The sequence below is a fragment of the Mobula birostris genome, chromosome 16 (assembly GCF_030028105.1).
Source record: "Mobula birostris isolate sMobBir1 chromosome 16, sMobBir1.hap1, whole genome shotgun sequence".
In the NCBI taxonomy this organism is placed as follows: Eukaryota; Metazoa; Chordata; class Chondrichthyes; order Myliobatiformes; family Myliobatidae; genus Mobula; species Mobula birostris.
Genome location: NC_092385.1, coordinates 59,100,123 through 59,121,477, shown reverse-complemented (window position 1 = coordinate 59,121,477; position 21,355 = coordinate 59,100,123). Strand labels below are relative to the sequence as shown.

The 21,355-nt window shown below is 40.7% G+C and overlaps 1 protein-coding gene across 1 annotated transcript in view; it reads left to right on the top strand.

The window, feature by feature from the left end:
• dock3 (dedicator of cytokinesis 3) overlaps positions 1 to 19,742 on the top strand; it is a 946,041-nt gene extending 926,299 nt beyond the window's left edge. Inside the window, exons 50-53 of the mRNA XM_072280136.1 lie at positions 224 to 339; positions 2,196 to 2,283; positions 18,305 to 18,387; positions 19,245 to 19,742. Of these exons, the coding sequence (XP_072136237.1) occupies positions 224 to 339; positions 2,196 to 2,283; positions 18,305 to 18,387; positions 19,245 to 19,742 (785 nt within the window). The remainder of the gene's footprint in view (positions 1 to 223; positions 340 to 2,195; positions 2,284 to 18,304; positions 18,388 to 19,244) is intronic.
• The last annotated feature ends 1,613 nt before the right edge of the window (positions 19,743 to 21,355 follow it).

Below are 21,355 nucleotides of genomic sequence, written 5' to 3'. Positions count from 1 at the left end.
CTGATCCATACTCTGTTGCATTCTCCCTTCTTTTCTCACCATCTTTCTTTTTCCTCTTTATGCAATCTCCATAACATCTTTTCTCCCTATCTACATATTATTCCAGAGATTTTTCTCACCCCCATTTTCGTCTTTGTTCCTTCTCAGCCGTGTCCTTCTCTGATAAGTTTTTTTTGGCTATACTGGCTTTTAATTAACTCTTCAGCTTCCTCTTTGTGTTCAGGTTCCCCATCATTGTCTGACAAGTACCGTCATTCACGGGACATTATGATGTTGCTGCCTCCTCACAGGGACAGGCCAAGCAGTGCCATGTATCCAGCTATGATGGAGAATGGACAGGTAAGTTACTAGACACAGGACATCAGCGACATGTGTGGTCACAGTCACAGTCATCCAGTAAATCCAGACATATTCGAAAAGGCTATATTGGAACTATATTTCCTATGACATAGAATGTGTAGACCCACCGAGCCAAAATTACCATTCAAGACAATCTCACTAATTCCGTTTCTCAGTTTCCTTCCCTGTAACCTACTTTCTGTCACTTTCCCATTAATTTCAGCCTGATTCTCCTACTACTTACCTCCACTAACTTAAAGGAGCCAATTAACCTACCAATCTGAACATCTTTGGGATGTAGTAGGAAACTGGAGAACCTGGGGGAAACCCATGTGGTTACAGGGAGAATATGCTAATTCCACACCAACAGGTCAGAATTAAGTTCAGGTTGCTGGAACTGTAAGGCAGCTGCACCACTGCACTGCCTTAATCATATGTTTCATCCTCTAATCTAGTGTAAATATTCCTCTTTATGGTGACATGATTATTACATACATAAATTCTCTTTTAGATTACTTTTTATATTTTGCTTTAATGACAATACCAGAGATGAGGGAACAGTTTGGCAGGTTCCTGGTGACAGACGTATCACACGGGCAGAAAAGAGAGAGATTAGAATTTGAGAGCTGAGTGTTCTGTCTACATCCAAATGATTATTGTGGCAAGATAAGAGAAAGAGGTAGAAGTTCACAAGGAAGTGTTTGGCAAAAGCTTTATTGGTGAAAGAAAGCACAGAGGTGTTAAAGTCATCAGTGATCACAATGCAATATACTTCTACTTAGAAAGAAGCAGTTAACACAGGTATTTTGATAACTACTGCAGTAAGTAAGTCCAGGAGTTTTTTAAAAATAAATGATACCCAAACCAAATAAGGAGGTAGTAAGATAGATGACAATAAACGATCAAAGAGCCTAAGGTTTGGACATTGGCAGCTGAAGAAGACAAGCCATTGAAATGGGAAGGGAATTTATGTGGAGGGTGATTAATGAAAGACAGGGTGGTGCAGAACATTCAGAGGGAAGGAATTTTTAAAGTTATAGTTCTGGAGAAATTCTTGAAACACACACGTTTTCAAACCATAAAATAAACATGGCTTGAGGTAATCTGGTTCAGAATCTGGTTTAATATCACTGACATATGTAGTGAAATTTGTTGCTTTGCATCAGCGGTATAATGCACTAGATAATCACATAAAAAATTACTATAAGAAACAACAAGAAGCACAAAAATCAATAAGTAGTGCAAAGAGAAGCAAAATAGTGACGTAATGTTCATGGGTTCATGGACTGTTCAGAAATCTGAAGGCTGAGGGAAAGTAGCTGTTACTAAAACATTGAGTATGCAACTTCAAGCTCCTGTACTTTCTCCCTGCTGGTATTAATGAAAAGAAGCCATCTCCTGGATGGTGATAATGGATGTCACCTTCCTGAGGCATTGCCTTTTGAAGATGTCCTCAGTGGTGGGGAGGTTAGTATACAGGATTAACTGGTTTTCCTTCCACTAGCATGAATGCACAAAAAAATACCATATTACATGAAAATATTCCTGTCAAACTTTACCTGGTGGTCCTAGAAAGGCTTGGACAGGTGTTTTCAGTACTTATCCTATTTAGTCAGAGCATACAATAGCAGATATGATTGTTCTGAAGCTGTGTAGCAATCTTATTTACCACCAGTATTATCATTGAATATGGAAATGTCTTGATAAGAGCTCCATCAGCTAAAATAACACTTAATATGAATGCAAATTATGGCGTATGTTTGGCTTTCCAGCATCTCTTCCCTAAGCTGTTGTTGGGAGTATTGTAGTCTCTTATTGTGGATCGAGTTCATGTTAACAGTCCACTCTCATTCCAGCCTTCTAGTTTCCAGCGGGCTTTGATTCAACAAGTGGTCGGACCTTGCAAGCCATGCAGTGACCCCAACCTCTCAGTCGCCGAAAAGGGTAAGGAAACATTTAACCATTAAACTGCACTGCTGCAAAATGAAAACGTGTTTATTCTGTCCAAACATAGAAAAAATTGCTTTTCATCAGCTAATGAATAAATTTAGTATTTCATTTAAAAAGAATAGAGAGTATTTATTGTAACTGCACTGAAACACATTCTTACCTTTCCCCTTTGGAGTTTAAAATCATGTACAGGTCCAAGTAGAACTGTCCCATTCTGTTACCTGTGCAATCCAACTTGCTCAGTTTCGAGCTGGTGAAGTCCCAAAGAGAAAGTTTGAATATCTGGTTGTTTTAAGAAATAGAAATGCATCAAATGGAGTAGAAGGGTCTTTCAAACTTGTCACAGTTTAAGCAGAGCAGTACAGTAAGCTGTGGTACATCTTGGAATCAAAGACAGATGCACGATTGAAACAACTCCTACATCTTTCTCCCTGCAAATTTCTACATCCGTTATTATTTCTTCTTATTTCAATTAATTTGATTATTAATCTTTTCTGAGTCATGCTTGATTGGTCTGAACTTGCCATTCTTAGATACCTTTCTGGCGTTATTTCAAAGGTTTTCCAAATTTGATCAATCTCCTCCAGAAGTTCTGCAGCTTCCATTTTTTGTACATTGGACCATTTATAACTACTCAATTAAACTACAAAAAGTATAGCCTGACTCCCTCCATATTTGGTCATAAAATATTAATCACTCCTGAATTATTTATATTCATACTGGATTCATCAAAGTTTCCCATATCAATAATGTCTTTATTGTAATGAGAATAAACATAACATAACAATTAGAATACTCACTGCCAGCTCAGTGATCTGTAGTAGGTTAGCTGGTATTAAATTGGGTGGATTTTTCTCCAATTAGCAGATTCTGTCTGATTCTACTGTATATGTCCCCTCAACAAACTACCTCACAGATTTTGCTCAAATACATGCATTGAAATAGACTTTGACATGGAATAGAATATTGAATGTTGTGAGGGAAACATTTGGGGATAACTGTTCTAAAAGTGGATAAAATAGCATCCCTAGATGCAAGATTCATTCATTCATTTATTATTTGCTGTGTCACATGATATGGGTGATCATGTTCTTGACCATGATTGCTCCTGGCAAATTTTTCTACAGAAATGGTTTGCCATTGCGTTTTTCTGGGCAGTGTCCTTACAAGACAGGTGACCCCAGCCATTATCAATACTATTCAAAGATTGTCTGCTTGGAGTTATGGGCCGCATAACCAGGACTTGTGATATGCACCAGCTGCTCATAAGGCCACCCACCACCTGCTCCCATGGCTTCATGTGACCCTGATTGGGGAGCTAAGCAGGTATTATATGCCATCGAATATTATATTATATGCCATCGTCTACCTGCTGAACCGTGTCTACGCCCACCTGGACAAACCAGCGAGCACTGTGAGGGTCATGTTTTTTGACTTCTCCAGTGCATTCAACACCATCCACCCTGCTGTGCTGGGGGAGAAGCTGACAGTGATGCAGGTGGATGCTTCCCTGGTATCATGGATTCTTGATTACCTGACTGGCAGACCACAGTACGTGTGCTTGCAACACTGTGTGTCTGACAGAGTGATCAGCAGCACTGGGGCTCCACAGGGGACTGTCTTGTCTCCCTTTCTCTTTACCATTTACACCTCAGACTTCAACTACTGCACAGAGTCTTGTCATCTTCAGAAGTTTTCGGATGACTCTGCCATAGTTGGATGCATCAGCAAGGGAGATGAGGTTGAGTACAGGGCTACTATAGGAAACTTTGTCACATGGTGTGAGCAGAATTATCTGCAGCTTAATGTGAAAAAGACTAAGGAGCTGGTGGTAGACCTGAGGAGAGCTAAGGTACCGGTGGCCCCTGTTTCCATCCAGGGGGTCAGTGTGGACATGGTGGAGGATTACAAATACCTGGGGATACGAATTGACAATAAACTGGACCGGTCAAAGAACACTGAGGCTGTCTACAAGAAGGGTCAGAGCCATCTCTATTTCCTGAGGAGACTGAGGTCCTCTAACATCTGCTGGACGATGCTGAGGATGTTCTACGAGTCTGTGGTGGCCAGTGCTATCATGTTTGCTGTTGTGTGCTGGGGCAGCAGGCTGAGGGTAGCAGACACCAACAGAATCAACAAACTCATTCGTAGGGCCAGTGATGTTGTGGGGATGGAATTGGACTCTCTCACGGTGGTGTCTGAAAAGAGGATGCTGTCCAAGTTGCATGCCATCTTGGACAATGTCTCCCATCCACTACATAATGTACTGGGTGGGCACAGGAGTACATTCAGCCAGAGACTCATTCCTCCAAGATGCAGCACAGACCGTCATAGGAAGTCATTTCTGCCTGTGGCCATCAGACTTTACAACTCCTCCCTTGGAGGGTCAGACACCCTGTGCCAATAGGCTGGTCCTGGACTTACTTCATAATTTACTGGCATAATTTACATATTACTACTTAACTATTTATGGTTCTATTACTATTTATTATTTATGGTGCAACTGTAACGAAAACCAATTTCCCCCGGGATCAATAAAGTATGACTATGACTATGACTGTATTACACCTTGCCCTAGAAAAACCTGCAAAGTAGTGAAAGGAAGGAGTGCCTTGCACCTCTTTTGGTAAAGACATATCTCCACCTCACCACCCTATTCAAGAAATCCTTAAAAACTAAGGAGAAGTGTGGGAAGAAATCATAGATGAAGTTACCTTGATCTCATACTTTTTGCCTAGTGCCAAAGGACTAGGAGACTGCTAATGTGGTACTTTTGTTTAAAAAGGAATGAGAGATAACTGCATAATCAAGTATAGGCCAACCTGCATTAGTCATAGTCATACTTTATTGATCCCGGGGGAAGTTGGTTTTCGTTACAGTTACACCATAAATAATTAAATAGTAATAAAACCATAAATAGTTCAATAGTAATATGTAAATTAGGCCAGGAAATAAGTCCAGGACCAGCCTATTGGCTCAGGGTGCCTGACCCTCCAAGGGAGGAGTTGTAAAGTTTGATGGCCACAGACAGGAATGACTTCCTTAATCTTATATTCCTGAGTCTCTTAATATCTAAAAACTCTTTCATTGTCATTCAGCCTAACTACATTTGAGTAAATTAATGTAACATATTTCAGGGAAAAATATAAATAAGGATTGCAAACCTATGGCTTCAGGTCGAATCTCCTGGAATAGCCCATTGATATTCTCTCCCTGCAGCCTTGTGTGCGGGAGAATGGAACCTTACTCTACAGTCACCCAGCACTACGAAGATAATAGAGGGAATGGCCTGGGTCAGGGTTGTGCATGGACAGTCAGGGGGAATAAGACAGGAGTGCACATTATGGGAGGATTTGTCTGGGGGGGTGATGAGCACGTACCTGTAGGAGATGGGGATATATGTCGGTGCACAGGCAGATGACCTGGAGATTGCTGAGAACAGAGGAGATGAGTAGAATGGTGGACAATGTCAGTGTTGAAATAAAATTAAAGAAGGTACCATCTGGAAGGTGCCTTGGATTATCTGTGAGAGGAATTTTTAACCAACATGGACTTTCAGTTCTGACCAGTTTGTTTCCTTCAGGCATGGCAGAATTTCCTTCAAGTAGATTTTAAATAAGCACCAATTCACATCACATTTTTCTTTGTGCTCCGTTCTCATTTGCTGCTGCTTCTCCAGTAATGTCTTTTCAACATTGGAGTCCCAATTTATATAGCTCGTTCTCCTGCTTTTAATAATGAGTCTTGCTTGTAACAGATTTTCAGAGATCAGCCAGACTATATCATAATATGCCCAGGGAATGAAAGATAATTAACTGGAAATTGAACTTCGTGTTTGCTTTGAGTATTGTATTTCATATTGTTTAGAAAAGATGAGTCAACTAATACCCTGTAGATTTTTCTCAAGAATCTGCATTAAAGCATTGCATCACACTTGAAAGAACACCAAAGGAAGGAAAGGATTGTAGCAAACTGTACCAGCATCTGGAGATTTGGGCCACTGATCTAGAAACACAGCTGCAACTGAGAGCTTAATTTCAATTAATAAAGACGAGCATCTGTTAATGGTGTCATTGAATCAAGTGAACTGTTGCAAAACCATCTGGTTCACTAATGTTCTTCAGGGAAGCAAATCTGCCATACCCCATTCCAGATCCACCAATGTTGTTACTCACAGGCCTAACAAGCCTGTTATCTCTGGACCATTTATGGATGAAGACATAAATGTTGCCCTTGCCGGCAATGTTCACAATCCTGTAAACAGTTATATAAAAAGATAAATGGAGCAGTCATAGGTCATACAACCTCTCAAGCACACTATTATCCTGTGAGATCATGACAAATCTAATCCTTTGCCTCAAATGTACTTTCTAGTCTGAATGCAATTTTAATTCCCTTATAATCTAAAAATCTCCCTTTTCAAACTTTTCATCCACTGCACTCTTAGGCAGAGTCTTGCATCATAGAACATAGAAAAGTACAGCACAGTACAGGCCCTTCGGCCCACAATGTTGTGCCGACCCTCAAACCCTGCCTCCCATATAAGCCCCCACCTTAAATTCCTCCATAGACCTGTCTAGTAGTCTCTTAAACTTCACTAGTGTATCTGCCTCCACCATTGACTCAGGCAGTGCATTCCATGCACCAATCACTCTCTGAGCAAAAAACCTTCCTCTAATATCCCCCTTGAACTTCCTACCCCTTACCTTAAAGCCATGTCCTCTTGTATTGAGCAGTGGTGCCCTGGGGAAGAGGCGCTGGCTATCCACTCTATCTATTCCTCTTATTATCTTGTACACCTCTATCATGTCTCCTCTCATCCTCCTTCTCTCCAAAGAGTGAAGCCCTAGCTCCCTTAATCTCTGATCATAATCCATACTCTCTAAACCAGGCAGCATCCTGGTAAATCTCCTCTGTACCTTTTCCAATGCTTCCACATCCTTCCTATAGTGAGGCGACCAGAACTGGACACAGTACTCCAAGTGTGGCCTAACCAGAGTTTTTTAGAGCTGCATCATTACATCACGACTCTTAAACTCTATTCCTCGACTTATGAAAGCTAACACCCCATAAGCTTTCTTAACTACCCTATCCACCTGTGAGGCAACTTTCAGGGATCTGTGGACATGTACCCACAGATCCCTCTGCTCCTTCACATTTTTCTCAGCGGTTGATCGGGACAGGACTGTGCAAGCGCGTGTAAGTCAGTCCGTGAAGCAGCGGGGTACTTAAAAGAGAGCAGTTTGTGGGAGTCGGCCATTTTTCTCGGCGGTTGATCGGGACAGGAATGCGCAAGCACGTGTAAGTCAGTCCGAGAAGCAGCGGGAGTATTTAAAAGAGAGCAGTTTGACGGAGCGGGCGACGGAGTAGAGGGAGACGGAGTAGGAAAGCTTTGTCTCGAGAGGCTTCGGCGAGCAGAGGCTGAGGACGAGCTTCACTCCAAGTGAGGTAAGGCCGGGTAAGTTCCTTTAAAAGGAGAACGGTCTGCAGCGGTATTTTATTTGAAGCAAGGAAGGCGGCAAGGCTGTAGCATATTGGGTAGGTCATGACAGCTGAGATCAGCCCCATGGTTTGTTCCTCCTGCAGTATGTGGGAAATCAGGGATACTTCCAGTGTCCCTGATGACTATGTGTGCAGAAAGTGTGTCCAGCTGCAGCTTTTGGCAGACAACATTGAGCGGCTGGAGCTGCGATTGGATTCATAATGGAGCATCCGCGATGCTGAGAAAGTCGTGAATAGCACGTTCAGTGAGTTGGCCACACCACAGGTACAGGCTACACAGGCAGAAAGGGAATGGGTGGCCACTAAACAGCGTAGCAGTAGGCAGGTAGTGCAGGAGTCCCCTGAGGTCATCTCCCTCTGAAACAGATATACTGTTTTGGATACTGTAGGGGGAGATGTCTCATCAGGGGAAGGCAGCAGCAGCCGAGTTTATGGCACCGTGGATGGTTCTGCGGCACAGAAGGGAAGGAAAAGGAGTGGGAGAGCTATAGTGATAGGGGATTCGATTGTAAGGGGAATAGATAGGCGTTTCTGTGGCCGCAAACGAGACTCCAGGAGGGTATGTTGCCTCCCTGGTGCAAGGGTCAAGGATGTCTCTGAGCGGCTGCAGGAAATTCTGGAGTGGGAGGGTGAACAGCCAGTGGTCGTGGTGCACATAGGTACCAACGATATAGGTAAAAAACAGGATGAGGTCCCACAAGGTGAATTTAGGGAGTTAGGAGATAAACTAAAAAGGAGGACCACAAAGGTAATAATCTCTGGATTACTACCAGTGCCATGTGCTAGTCAGAGTAGAAATAGGAGGATATTTCAGATGAATATGTGGCTTGAAAAATGGTGCAAGGGGGAGGGATTCAAATTTCTGGGGCATTGGAACCAGTTCTGGAGGAGGTGGGACCGTTACAAACAGGACGGTCTGCACCTGGGCTGGACTGGAACCAATGTTCTAGGGGGAGCGTTTGCTACTGTTGTTCAGGAGGATTTAAACTAATGTGGCAGGGGGATGGGAACAAGTGCAGAGAGACAGAGGGGTATAAAATGAGGGTAGAAGCAAAAAGTAGTAAGGTGAAAAGTAAAAGTGGCAGGCCGGCAAATCCAGGGCAAAAATCAAAAAGGGACACCTTTCAACATAATTGTATAAGGGCTAAGAGTGTTGCAAAAGCAAGCCTGAAGGCTTTGTGTGTCAATGCAAGGAGCATTCGTAACAAGGTGGATGAATTGAATGTGCAGATAGTTATTAATGAATATGATATAGTTGGGATCACAGAGACATAGCTCCGGGGTGACCAAGGATGGGAGCTCAACATTCAGGGATATTCAATATTCAGGAGGGATAGACATGAAAGAAAAGGAGGTGGGGTGGCGTTGCTGGTTAGAGAGGAGATTAACGCAATAGAAAGGAAGAACATTAGCCGGGAGGATGTGGAATCGATATGGGTAGAGCTGCATAAGACTAAGGGGCAGAAAACGCTGGTGGGAGTTGTGTACAGGCCACCTAACAGTAGTAGTGAGGTTGGGGATGGCATTAAACAGGAAATTAGAAATGCGTGCAATAAAGGAACAGCAATTATAATGGGTGACTTCAATCTACATATAGATTGGGTGAACCAAGTTGGTAAGGGTGCTGAGGAAGAGGATTTCTTGGAATGTATGCGGGATAGTTTTCTGAACCAACATGTCGAGGAACCAACTAGAGAGCAGGCCATTCTAGACTGGGTATTGAGCAATGAGGAAGGGTTAGTTAGCAATCTTGTCATGCGGGGCCCTTTGGGTAAGAGTGACCATAATATGGTGGAATTCTTCATTAAGATGGAGAGTGACATAGTTAATTCAGTAACAAAGGTTCTGAACTTGAAGAAGGGTAACTTTGAAGGTATGAGACGTGAATTAGCTAAGATAGACTGGCAAATGATACTTAAAGGGTTGACGGTGGATATGCAATGGCAAGCATTTAAAGATCACATGGATGAACTGCAACAATTGTTCATCCCAATTTGGCAAAAGAATAAACCAGGGAAGGTAGTGCACCCGTGGCTGACAGGGGAAATTAGGGATAGTATCAATTCCAAAGAAGAAACATACAAATTAGCCAGAAAAAGCGGCACACCTGAGGACTGGGAGAAATTCAGAGTCCAGCAGAGGAGGGCAAAGGGCTTAATTAGGAAAGGGAAAAAAGATTATGAGAGAAAGCTAGCAGGGAACATAAAAACTGACTGTAAAAGCTTTTCTAGATATGTGAAAAGAAAAAGATTGGTTAAGACAAATGTAGGTCCCTTACAGTCAGAAACAGGTGAATTGATCATGGGGAACAAGGACATGGCAGACCAATTGAATAACTACTTTGGTTCTGTCTTCACTAAGGAGGATATAAATAATCTTCCGGAAATAGTAGGGGACCAAGGGTTTAATGAGATGGAGGAACTGAGGGAAATACATGTTAGTAGGGAAGTGGTGTTAGGTAAATTGAAGGGATTGAAGGCAGATAAATCCCCTGGGTCAGGTGGTCTGCATCCCAGAGTGCTTAAGGAAGTAGCACAAGAAATAGTGGATGCATTAGTGATAATTTTTCAAAACTCTTTGGATTCTGGATTAGTTCCTGAGGATTGGAGGGTGGCTAATGTAACCCCGCTTTTTAAAAAAAAAGAGGGAGAGAGAAACCAGGGAATTATAGACCCGTAAACCTGACATCGGTGGTGGGGAAAATGCTAGAGTCAGTTATCAAAGATGTGATAACAGCACATTTGGAAAGCGGTGAAATCATCAGATGAAGTCAGCATGGATTCGTGAAAGGAAAATCATGTCTGAGGAATCTCATAGAATTTTTTGAGGATGTAACTAGTAGAGTGGATAGGGGAGAACCAGTGGATGTGGTGTATTTGGATTTTCAAAAAGCTTTTGACAAGGCCCCACACAGGAGATTAGTGTGCAAACTTAAAGCACATGGTATTGGGGGTATGGTATTGACCTGGATAGAGAATTGGTTGGCAGACAGGAAGCAAAGAGTGGGAATAAACGGGACCTTTTCAGAATGGCAGGTGGTGACTAGTGGGGTACCACAAGGCTCAGTGTTGGGACCCCAGTTGTTTACAATATAAATGACTTAGACGAGGGAATTAAATGCAGTTTCTCCAAGTTTGCGGATGACACGAAGCTGGGCGGCAGTGTTAGCTGTGAGGAGGATGCTAAGAGGATACAGGGTGACTTGGATAGGTTAGGTGAGTGGGCAAATTCATGGCAGGTGCAATTTAATGTGGATAAATGTGAGGTTATCCACTTTGGTGGCAAGAACAGGAAAACAGATTATTATCTGAATGGTGGCTGATTAGGAAAAGGGGAGGTGCAACGAGACCTGGGTGTCATAGTACACCAGTCATTGAAAGTGGGCATGCAGGTACAGCAGGCGGTGAAAAAGGCGAATGGTATGCTGGCATTCATAGTAATAGGATTCGAGTACAGGAGCAGGGAGGTACTACTGCAGTTGTACAAGGCCTTGGTGAGACCACACCTAGAGTATTGTGTGCAGTTTTGGTCCCCTAATCTGAGGAAAGACATTCTTGTCATAGAGGGAGTACAAAGAAGGTTCACCAGATTGATTCCTGGGATGGCAGGACTTTTATATGATGAAAGACTGGATCGGCTAGGCTTATACTTTCTGGAATTTAGAAGATTGAGGGGGGATCTTATTGAAACGTATAAAATTCTAAAGGGATTGAACAGGCTAGATGTAGGAAGATTGTTCCTGATGTTGGGGAAATCCAGAACGAGGGGTCACAGTTTGAGGATAAAGGTGATGCCTTTTAGGACCAAGATGAGGAAGAACTTCTTCACACAGAGAGTAGTGAATCTGTGGAATTCTCTGCCATAGGAAACAGTTGAGGCCAGTTCATTGGCTATATTTAAGAGGGAGTTAGATATGGCCCTTGTGGCTAAAGGGATCAGGGGGTATGGAGAGAAGGCAGGTACAGGGTTCTGAGTTGGATGATCAGCCATGATCGTACTGAATGGCGGTGCAGGCTCGAAGGGTCGAATGGCCTATTCCTGCACCTATTTTCTATGTTTCTCCCAAGTAACCTGCCATTTACTTTGTACTCTGCCTTGGAGTTTGTCCTTCCAAAGTGTACCACCTCACACTTCTCCGGGTTGAACTCCACCTGCCACTTCTCAACCCACTTCTGTATCCTATCAGTGTCTCTCTGCAATCTTTGACAATCCTCTACACTATCTAAAACATCACCAACCTTTGTGTCATCTGCAAACTTGCCAGCCCACCCTTCTACCCCCACATCCAGGTCGTTAATAAAAATCACAAAAAGTAGATGTCCCAGAACAGATCCTTGTGGGACACCACTAGTCACAATCCTCCAATCTGAATGTACTCCCTCCACTACGACCCTCTGCCTTCTACAGGCAAGCCAATTCTGAATCCACCTGGCCAAACTTCCCTGGATCCCATGCCTTCTGACTTTCTGAATAAGCCTGCCGTGTGGAACCTTGTCAAATGCCTTACTAAAAACCATATAGATCACATCCACTGCACTACCCTCATCTATATGCCTGGTCACCTCCTCAAAGTACTCTCTCAGGCTTGTTAGACACGATCTGCCCTTCACAAAGCCATGCAGTTCCCTTACAGTTGTAAAGGAAAGTGCTGTAAGGTAGTAGAGTGGCTTGCCAAATGGAACAGCTCCCACAACATGCTGAAAGGGGAGGAAAGGGACACACGTGTCTGTTGGTGGAATTTCTTTGAAGGTAGCAGAATTGCTGAAAATGATCTGTTAAATACAGAAATTGATGGGGTAGATAGTATTCTGTCCCAGAAAGAGGGTGGAGGCAGAGCTACAGAAAATAAACCAGGTGTGGTTGTGTTAACTTTGTTAACAATAGTGAAGTGGAAGCCACAGCTCAGGAAGAAAGACGACATTTCAGGAGACACAGGTACAGAAATTCTGTTACTATTCAAGATTTCCCACATCTGCAGTTTTTCTGATAACCTCATGTTCCCCTATCAAATTCCACCACCTACCTTTTTGCCCACTGTTTGAATCTGTTTCACAGCATACCTTTGCCTCCCACAGAACAGACAAGGACATAAGAAATAGACAAAGAAAAAAGGATATCTTGTCTCTTGTATGTACTCTGCCATTCAATAAGGTCATGGATGATCTTTACCTCAACATCAGTCCCTTGCACTAATCCATATCCTTTAATAATAAAACATAAAAATCTACCAATTTCTGCCTTGGATTTACTCAGTACTGGAGTTTCCCCTGCACCTAGAGTGGAGATATCCAAAGATTTCCCACTCTTGAAGTGAAGAAATTTCCTCTCATGTGTGTCTATTTTGAAACTGTGATCCTATTTCTAGAAACATCATCTCTGCATCTACTTTGCCTGACTCTGTAAGAATGTGTGGAATACTTTTATATGGGAACTAAAGTGTGCAATAAATGTATTCAAAATATGCATTGCTGGAGGAAGGAAATTGGTTGAGATGAATATAAACCACTGGGTTGAGAGGGCCTGATTGAGTATAGAGGCCTTTTCCTCTTCTAAGACTTCTCGTAATTCAGGTACTGATTTGGAGCATAAAGTGCTGATATTGCTTAAAGGTAAGCAATGAATTCCTGCAACACACACAAATGCTGGAGAAACTTAACAGGGCAGGTGGCATCTGTGGAGAGAAATAAACATTCAACGTTTCAGGGTGAGACGCTTCTTCAGTATTCCTGCTTTTCTTCTGCTAAGTTACAGCTAAGGTACAGCTTACTTTCCTGTGTGATTCAATAAAGGAGCTTCGTTTTCCTACTTAACAAGTGGTAATGAGACAATTCTTCTAAATTCCAGAGAATATAGAGCTATCTTCTTAAACTCTCCTCACATGACAAATTCACCACACCTAAATCAAAGCTAGTAAGCTTTCACAGCACTTTTAATTGCAAGTATATTCTAGGTGGGTGGACAAGACCCATACACCATATTGCAGAGTACAGTCTCACTAGGGCCTTGTATATTTGCTAAATCTCTGTTCCTGTAATCAAATTTTTTTGGAATAAAGATCAGTACACCATTTGCCTTCCTAATTGCCTGCTTTGCTCATATGTCTACTGTTAGTGAGTTATGTCCAAGTCCCTCTGAACATCAACATCTTTTGGTCTCCCACCATTTTAAAAAAAACATTTTCTAATTTTTCCACCAAAGTGATATGTTATATTCTATCTGCCATTTCTGTTCCCATTCATTACCCTGTCTTTGGCTCCCTGATGTCATTCTGTCCCTCCTTACACCCTGCACTTTATATTTTGAAAAAACCTAGATACATTGCACCTAATCCAATCAATGTGTTCAGTAGTGGCGATTGTGAACATGTGCTTCCCAATTTTATTTCCACTGCAATGCCTTAAAGTTGTCTGTCCTGAGCTTTGTTTGCTTCTGAATTTCATTTCACTGTTTCACTATGTTTCAGCGGTGCCTGCTGCTCCTAGTTGCTGGAGTCTAGACAGTGGAACCAGAGATACAGTACCATTCTTGTCAGGACATGTGGGCACCATTATTGCGCCTCCAGTACCACCACGCACATTACCACCTGGTAAGTAGAAAAGTAAAGCCCCTTTATTGAATCAAATGGGGAAGCTTAAAAGGCTATAACTTAGCAAGAGAGCAGCAGAGACATATCTAACCTTTTAACAATATCTTTAGTTTATGCTTAAAATCAGTACCTGAATTATAAGTCCTGGAGTTGAAAAGGCCTTTATGCCCAGCCAGGTCATCTCAACGCACTGATTTTCAATCATTTTAATCTTCAATCTTTTCTTTCTCCAGCAATACATTTTCTGAATCCATTTATTGCTCCTCGGGTTTCCTAATAACTCCACAAGCCTGCTGCTGTTGGACTTAACGTTTCTATGTACTGTAAGACTACTATATTCAATGAATTTAAATATTGTAGTCATGCCATAGACTATATGAGTTTTATTTAGTGATCTGTGGATACAAAAGATATTATACCTTCTTAAAGACACAAAAAGCTGGAATTCTTGAAGAGCCTTGAAGATCAAGCCATATGACATGCAATAGCATACCCATGAGCATGTGAATGACTGGAAGATGCAATCAGTCAGAATGTTATTGTAAATTTAAAAAAACAACTGCAAATACTGGAAACCTAAAATAAAGAGTCAGGAAGGAAAGGAAACCTGTTAAGAAATAGTAATTACATTTTATCAAGTTACTGTTTAAAAATGCAGCAGTCTAGAGAAGCCAGATCTGGGAAAATATGTTAAGAGAGAAATCTTTATTTGAACACAGTGTAGCTGTTAGGAGAAAATAGGGCATTTAGGATAGAATATCTGGGGTTTTTGGGAACAAAATCAGTAAACTAAAAGGGCAATGATGATCATGTCAACAACAAAATACAGACGGACAAAAGTTAAAGGCTGTAGAGATAAGAGAACTGTCATGATCCAAAAGTTGTTCTTTCAAGTATGGGAGTGAATGAGACATGTTTATTGTCAACTGTCAAAGATGGTAATGATAAGAGTATTGATTGATATCGTTAATTATTTTGAAATTGTCACAAATGTGCATTTTGTGGGTATGCAGAAAATGCCTTTTGGAGGAAGAGAGATAAAGTTATCATTTCAAATTCTGCTACAAGGAGATCAAGTTGTATGTCACCCTGCTTGGCTTTACACCATTTTAGCAATTTCCTTAGAGTTCAGCATCTGTGGCATTTTACTTTTTTGTCTTTTTTTAGTAAGTTCTGTACTTGAGGCACAAGATTAACATCTTAAGACAACTCAAACATAGGAAAATGATTACTGTGAAGACTGCAGAAAAGGTTTCTAAGGTGTAGAGCAGCTTTTCTCAACCTTTTTGCCCTGGAGAAACCCTTGAAATACTTTCCAGGTCTCAGGGAACCACTGCATAAAAGTTATTATTTCTACACCTGACGGTACATTAGCATGATCAGTAAGTTGTAGATATAATAATCCAAAAATAATTGTCAGTGCCCTTTTGAGTAGATAATAAATTTTTAATCTTTCTTGAAAAAAAACAGATAAGCTTAGCTTACCTTTCTTGAAATTAATCTCCTTCTTTCCCTTTTATAAATTTTTAAAACTCATAAGGTAAACATAATAAATTTCTCATTTCTGGGTCGAACTTGAGATAGGCACACATGGATTTCACTTTCAATTGAAATGAGACAATTTCTATCTTTGTTCTTGATGCTTGTTAAACAAGAAAAAGCTTGCTCACAATTGTAAGATGTTGAAAACTGCAGCAAAATGTCCGTTGTTTTCCTATGGATGGCAGGATACTCTTCTTTCATGGAAATCCAGAATGTGGCCAGGGGCAGGTCAGTAAATCTCATCTTGAGTGCATGATCAGAAAGCAGCTCGCAAAGTTCTTCCTTTTCTCTCAAAGTCAAGTTCTCAGGCTGAGCAGAAGATTCAGAGAAAGAGTCCCTCACCCAGTCATACAGTTGTGTTGAAAGGGAGGAAAAGTATTGTTCAGTTTTGATCTGTAGTTCTTCCAGGTGGTTTTCAATAAGACTCAAGACTTCCTGATGTCCTTCCTCACTCTCAAGGCCAAGCAGCAGTGGAAAAAAAATCAAGATTTCCTTTTGCAACATGATTTTTCCAAAGATTCAGTTTCTTTTTAAATCCAAGAATCTTATGACTTGAAGTCAAAACGTTTTCTCCAGGGCCTTGCAAAGGCTTGTTCAACTGGTTCGTATTATGAAAAATGGCTGTTAAGTAGGCTAGTTTCTGTAGCCATTCTTCATCTTCAAAGCACTCAGCAAAATCTGGCTTACTATTTGTTTTGAAAGTACTCGTACAATTCGCCTTTCAGCTCAAATACCCTGTTGAGAACTCTTCCTCTGCTAAGTCACTGGATTTCTGTATGTAGCAGGAGATTGGTCTGTTGGTTGTCTAGGTTTTCACACAGTTTTTTCAACATTCTCGAATGAAGTGGTCTTAAAGCTACTAAATAACTTGCTTTTGGATCCTTTTTATTAACTGTGACTTTATTTTCAAAAGCTTTAATCTATTTGTTTCAAGATTCCATAGTCATTTAAAATAATCAGCACTTTTACATGTCATATGGCTGTGATTTGTAGTTAAGTCTCTTTTCAATTTTGCTGGAGCCATTGCTACATTTGTAAGTTGTTTACCACAGACTAGGCACAATGGAATAGGACAACTTGGATCACCAGTCCATGTAAAACCCATTGATAACTAGCTTTCATTGTAAAGGTGGACTTTTTTTTGTGTCCGTTATTGCACTAGTGCAGTGAAATGACTCAGAAAATTGTAATTCTTTATCATTAACCTGATCAGAATTGTCCGTAGGCCTAGGCCTGGAATCCCCCTCTTCCACTGCACGCTTCCTCTTCAAAAATCGCTACACTGGGCCATTTTTAGAATGAAAATTTCCCTCCAATTTTCTACTACACTGTTAGTTTGTTCGTTCCCAGTCGGTGCGTGTCAGGGGAAGTTTGGGGAGGTAAATCAAGGGGGTGAGGCTAACATCACAGCCCAAGTTAGGCAAGTCAATTCAATGCTCAGAAAACGCACTTCATGCTCCTCAATAGCCTACTGTCCTCCCCTTCGTACAATGCAGCGCTCACCATTTATCACTGGCCTCCCTGTTTTGTGTCAAAAACTGAGAATGGACTCAACTAAATAAACACAGTCCAACTGCACACTGCCATACTGGGCTGAGATTGCTAACAGGGCTGCTTGGTCACTGCCCACCACGGCGAGCCACAAGCATCGCGCATTATGCAAAATTCAAAAAACTATGTTTTTTTTAATCACAATCTCTCACAGAACCCATAGCAACCTCTCACGGAACCCTAGGTTTCCACAGAACCATGGTTGAGAAACCCTGATATAGAGAATTATTCAATAGAGCAGATATCTGCAGAAATTTACCGTGCATAAGAAACATATATCAAAAGTAAAAATTTTAAATAAACCTTCAAAAATGAAAAATCAACAAAAAGCAACATTCTACATCCCAGATTTTCAAAGTATACAGATCAAGTATGAATCTAAATCTTCATTATATTTTGTTTTTTGTCTGCAATTGGTAAATGTATTCTGTTTTTGATATCCTCATTCAGGAAGAAAGATTCAGAAGAGAGTTAGTAGGATTATAATATAACTAACAGCCAGAAATTATAGAGCCAGTAAGAAACTAAAATAAAGATTTGAAAAAATTTCTGTGAGGGTGTTCATGACCTAGTAATCTGATCAGGAACAGTGAGGAAATCAGCCATTAAAAATGTTTTTTATAAGAAAAATGGCTTGGAAAAATGATAGGAATTAGGATTGGTGGGATGACTGTCCAAAGGAGCAAATGGATGTTCCATGACCAGATGTTCTTCTATGCTGTAAAGTGTAACAGTTTCTTAATTTGCCATGATGGAGAAGATACTACTGTATGTTGGCAGTGATGATTGTAGTTATTTTTAAATATTAGCAAATTTTCCTCATTTATTTCCCAGGTCATTTCTCTATGAATTTTGATGCCTTCCATCATCAAACCAGTGATATACCACCTGCCCTACCTGCACGAACCCTACGTAAGGTAATTGTCCCAAAATTAGTCATAGTTGTACAGTGCAGGAACAAAGCCTTCAGCCGATTGATTGTTACATAAAATAATTATGTATAAGAATGAGCCCAACCTTCTACCAAAATACTTTTGAAACCTCTCTTGTAGTGTAAGTATACTTAAGTATGTGGTCAATATGCCACGTGATGGGTACAACTTTACGTTTTAGATTTCAAGGAAGTCTTTCAATCTATGCAGTACCCTTCACAATCCAGGTTATCCCTTAAGTGAATCTTTCTGAAAGATCTTACTGTTAAAATGTAAAGAACTAATGTCAGCTATATCACACACAGCAAAGTCCTCACAGCAATGTGATAATAGCCAGAAAATCTGTTCTAGCATTGTCAGAGAAGTGATAACTATTGGCCAGAATAGCAGGAGCACATCCTTTTTTAATAATAGTGAGTGGGACCTTTTGTATTCAAGGTACCTGTACCTGGTACCTGATGTTTTGTGTTTGTGACCTACCTACATGTTCAGTCCCTGGAATGAGGTAAATGTGGTGATCTAAGTCGGGGTACCGTTAGGGAGCTACAGTCGGCATTAATGCATCAAAGGATAGGGACGGTATTCTCAAGGGTATTGTCCTTGTTATCCAATTACTCTTCACTTGGAGTGCAGAGAGCAACATGTTTGCTTATAGTATTATCTATGACTGAATAATCTACTATCCCACAGTTTTTTTAATCACTCTGTGATGATCAGTCATGGGCAAACCCTTTCTTCAAATATCCCATCAGAACAAAGCTATTACAAGATGAAATTTCTTTGGGCTTAAAAAAATGAAAAACTAACCTTCCCTTCTTGTTCCCCACCCTCTTTTTCTACAGTCTTCACTGCATCCTATACCTGCATCACCTACCAGCCCCCATTCAGGTCTTGATGGCAGCAACTCCACTTTGTCTGGCAGCGCAAGCAGTGGAGTATCCTCTCTGAGTGAAAGCAATTTTGGCCAGTCGATGGAGCCACCACGTGCTGACACCATAGACTCTGTCCCCAGTCAGATCTGGAACACAGACGAAGATGGAGAGTCCCCTTACATACCAGTGAGGTACAGCCTGTCCGAGCCAGACGTCATTGAGTCAGTCAAACCCCACCCATGCCGCAGCCACTCAGCTCCCACAGGGGTCATTCCTAAGGAAGCTCTGGAAACCCCAGTCTTGCCCCCAAAACCATATCATCCCAGGCCTGCATACACAGACAATGACGAAATACTTGAAGAAGGGAGCAGGCCAAAGAGTTTCACATGCAAACTATCTCAATCTGGCCTAAGTGGTAAAGATGACCAGGCCAAGGTACCATGGGAACATAGCATCAATCAAGAATAAGTGACAATGGGTTCTGAAAATCAAGGTGTTCACTAGTTCATCTTACAGGTGGCAGCCACCTCTGTTTAATGTAAACAGACAACATTTCTTTGAGAAAATAACTGCTTTGATTCAGAGAAAGGAAGTCTTTCTGTTTAGGGCGTGGTTGTTCTATGATTGCATTTATATTTAAGGAATATTGAAGTGTGTTGAAGAGAATTCAAACCTTCAAACCCAAATTCAGAATAGTTTCTGTCACAACATGCACTTCACTTTGATTATTGGAAAGTAAAGGGGAATTTACAAGGATTCAAAACTTTAAATATTATTTGTCATTTCATTAAGTGTCCTCTAATTACCTCCATTTTGGTTACTCGTGTGTGTGTGTGTTCTAATTTGCTATTTTACAGTCTAATGTTCAAAAAATATTTATATTTCTGTCCTCAGTCTTCCATCCATGGCACTTCACTTTTGCTAATAATGGTGTCAAATTATGCCACTAAGGTCTCATGCTTGCATTAAGGACTATTTCTAAAAGGTAGAAAGAATACCACCTGAAATAGTGTATCAGAGTGTATCAACATGATAAAACTCTGTTGAGCTCAGACGTGGTACATCCACAATTAGCATAGAATTCACATTAATCTGCTTTAGTGCTGAATAATTAAAAATGAAGATCAATTAATTTTCTAGAATTAAGAAATTGGCAGTTCTTTAACTTCTCAGAGTTTTTTTATTACTGGCTCCTGTGCACTAGGTTATTTAGATTTATATAAAATTGGGAGGATACTATCCCAACCACTGAGTCCCTTCCGAATGACAAATTACAACATTCTAACAAAACGGACCATATAAAATGCAATAATAAAGTGCATTATATTTTTCTAAACTACTTTGCAGTGGGTTCTTATTATCTCCAGCCCAGCACCAATTTAGTCAAACTCTCTGTAGCCCAACATCATTTTCCAGAAGAATTCATATCAGAGATCCACCATTTTGTACTCCTGCAACAGTAGCCCAGTATCCTAGCACTTCAGAGGAAAGTTCCAGTAATAGATAACTATGTTAGGAGAGCTCCTTGGGGCATTGAGAGGCAGCTTCTTCTGGGATGAGGACAAAGCTGGCACAAAAAAAAATACAAATGCATTTGGTACTAATTTCCCGTCTAAACAGCCTTTACATATTCCCTTCAAGTACTAGACACCAATATTTAAATACAATCAAAATCAGAATCAGGTTTAATATCACTGACATATATTGTGAAATTTGTTGTTTTGCAGCAATATATAAAATGTACTATAAATTACAATAAGATATATATATATCTAGAGCAAACCTTCATGTACACACTTGGTTATGTTGGATTAGGGTCTAAATTGTCATTTTTCCTTCTAGTTTAACTTTCTTTATGCTTACTTATATGTTCCTATAATCACCTGTTTGTGAATTTTGTGTTATTTCTGGCTTAGCTTATTCTGTATTTTTGTAGTTTCTATGTACTGTACTGCAGTGCAATACATAAAAAATATAAAATACAATAGGAAATATGTTTTAAAAATAAATAAGTAATGCAAAAAGAGATCAAAAATAGTGAGGTAGTGTTCATCGGTTGATTTATTGTCCATTCAGAAATC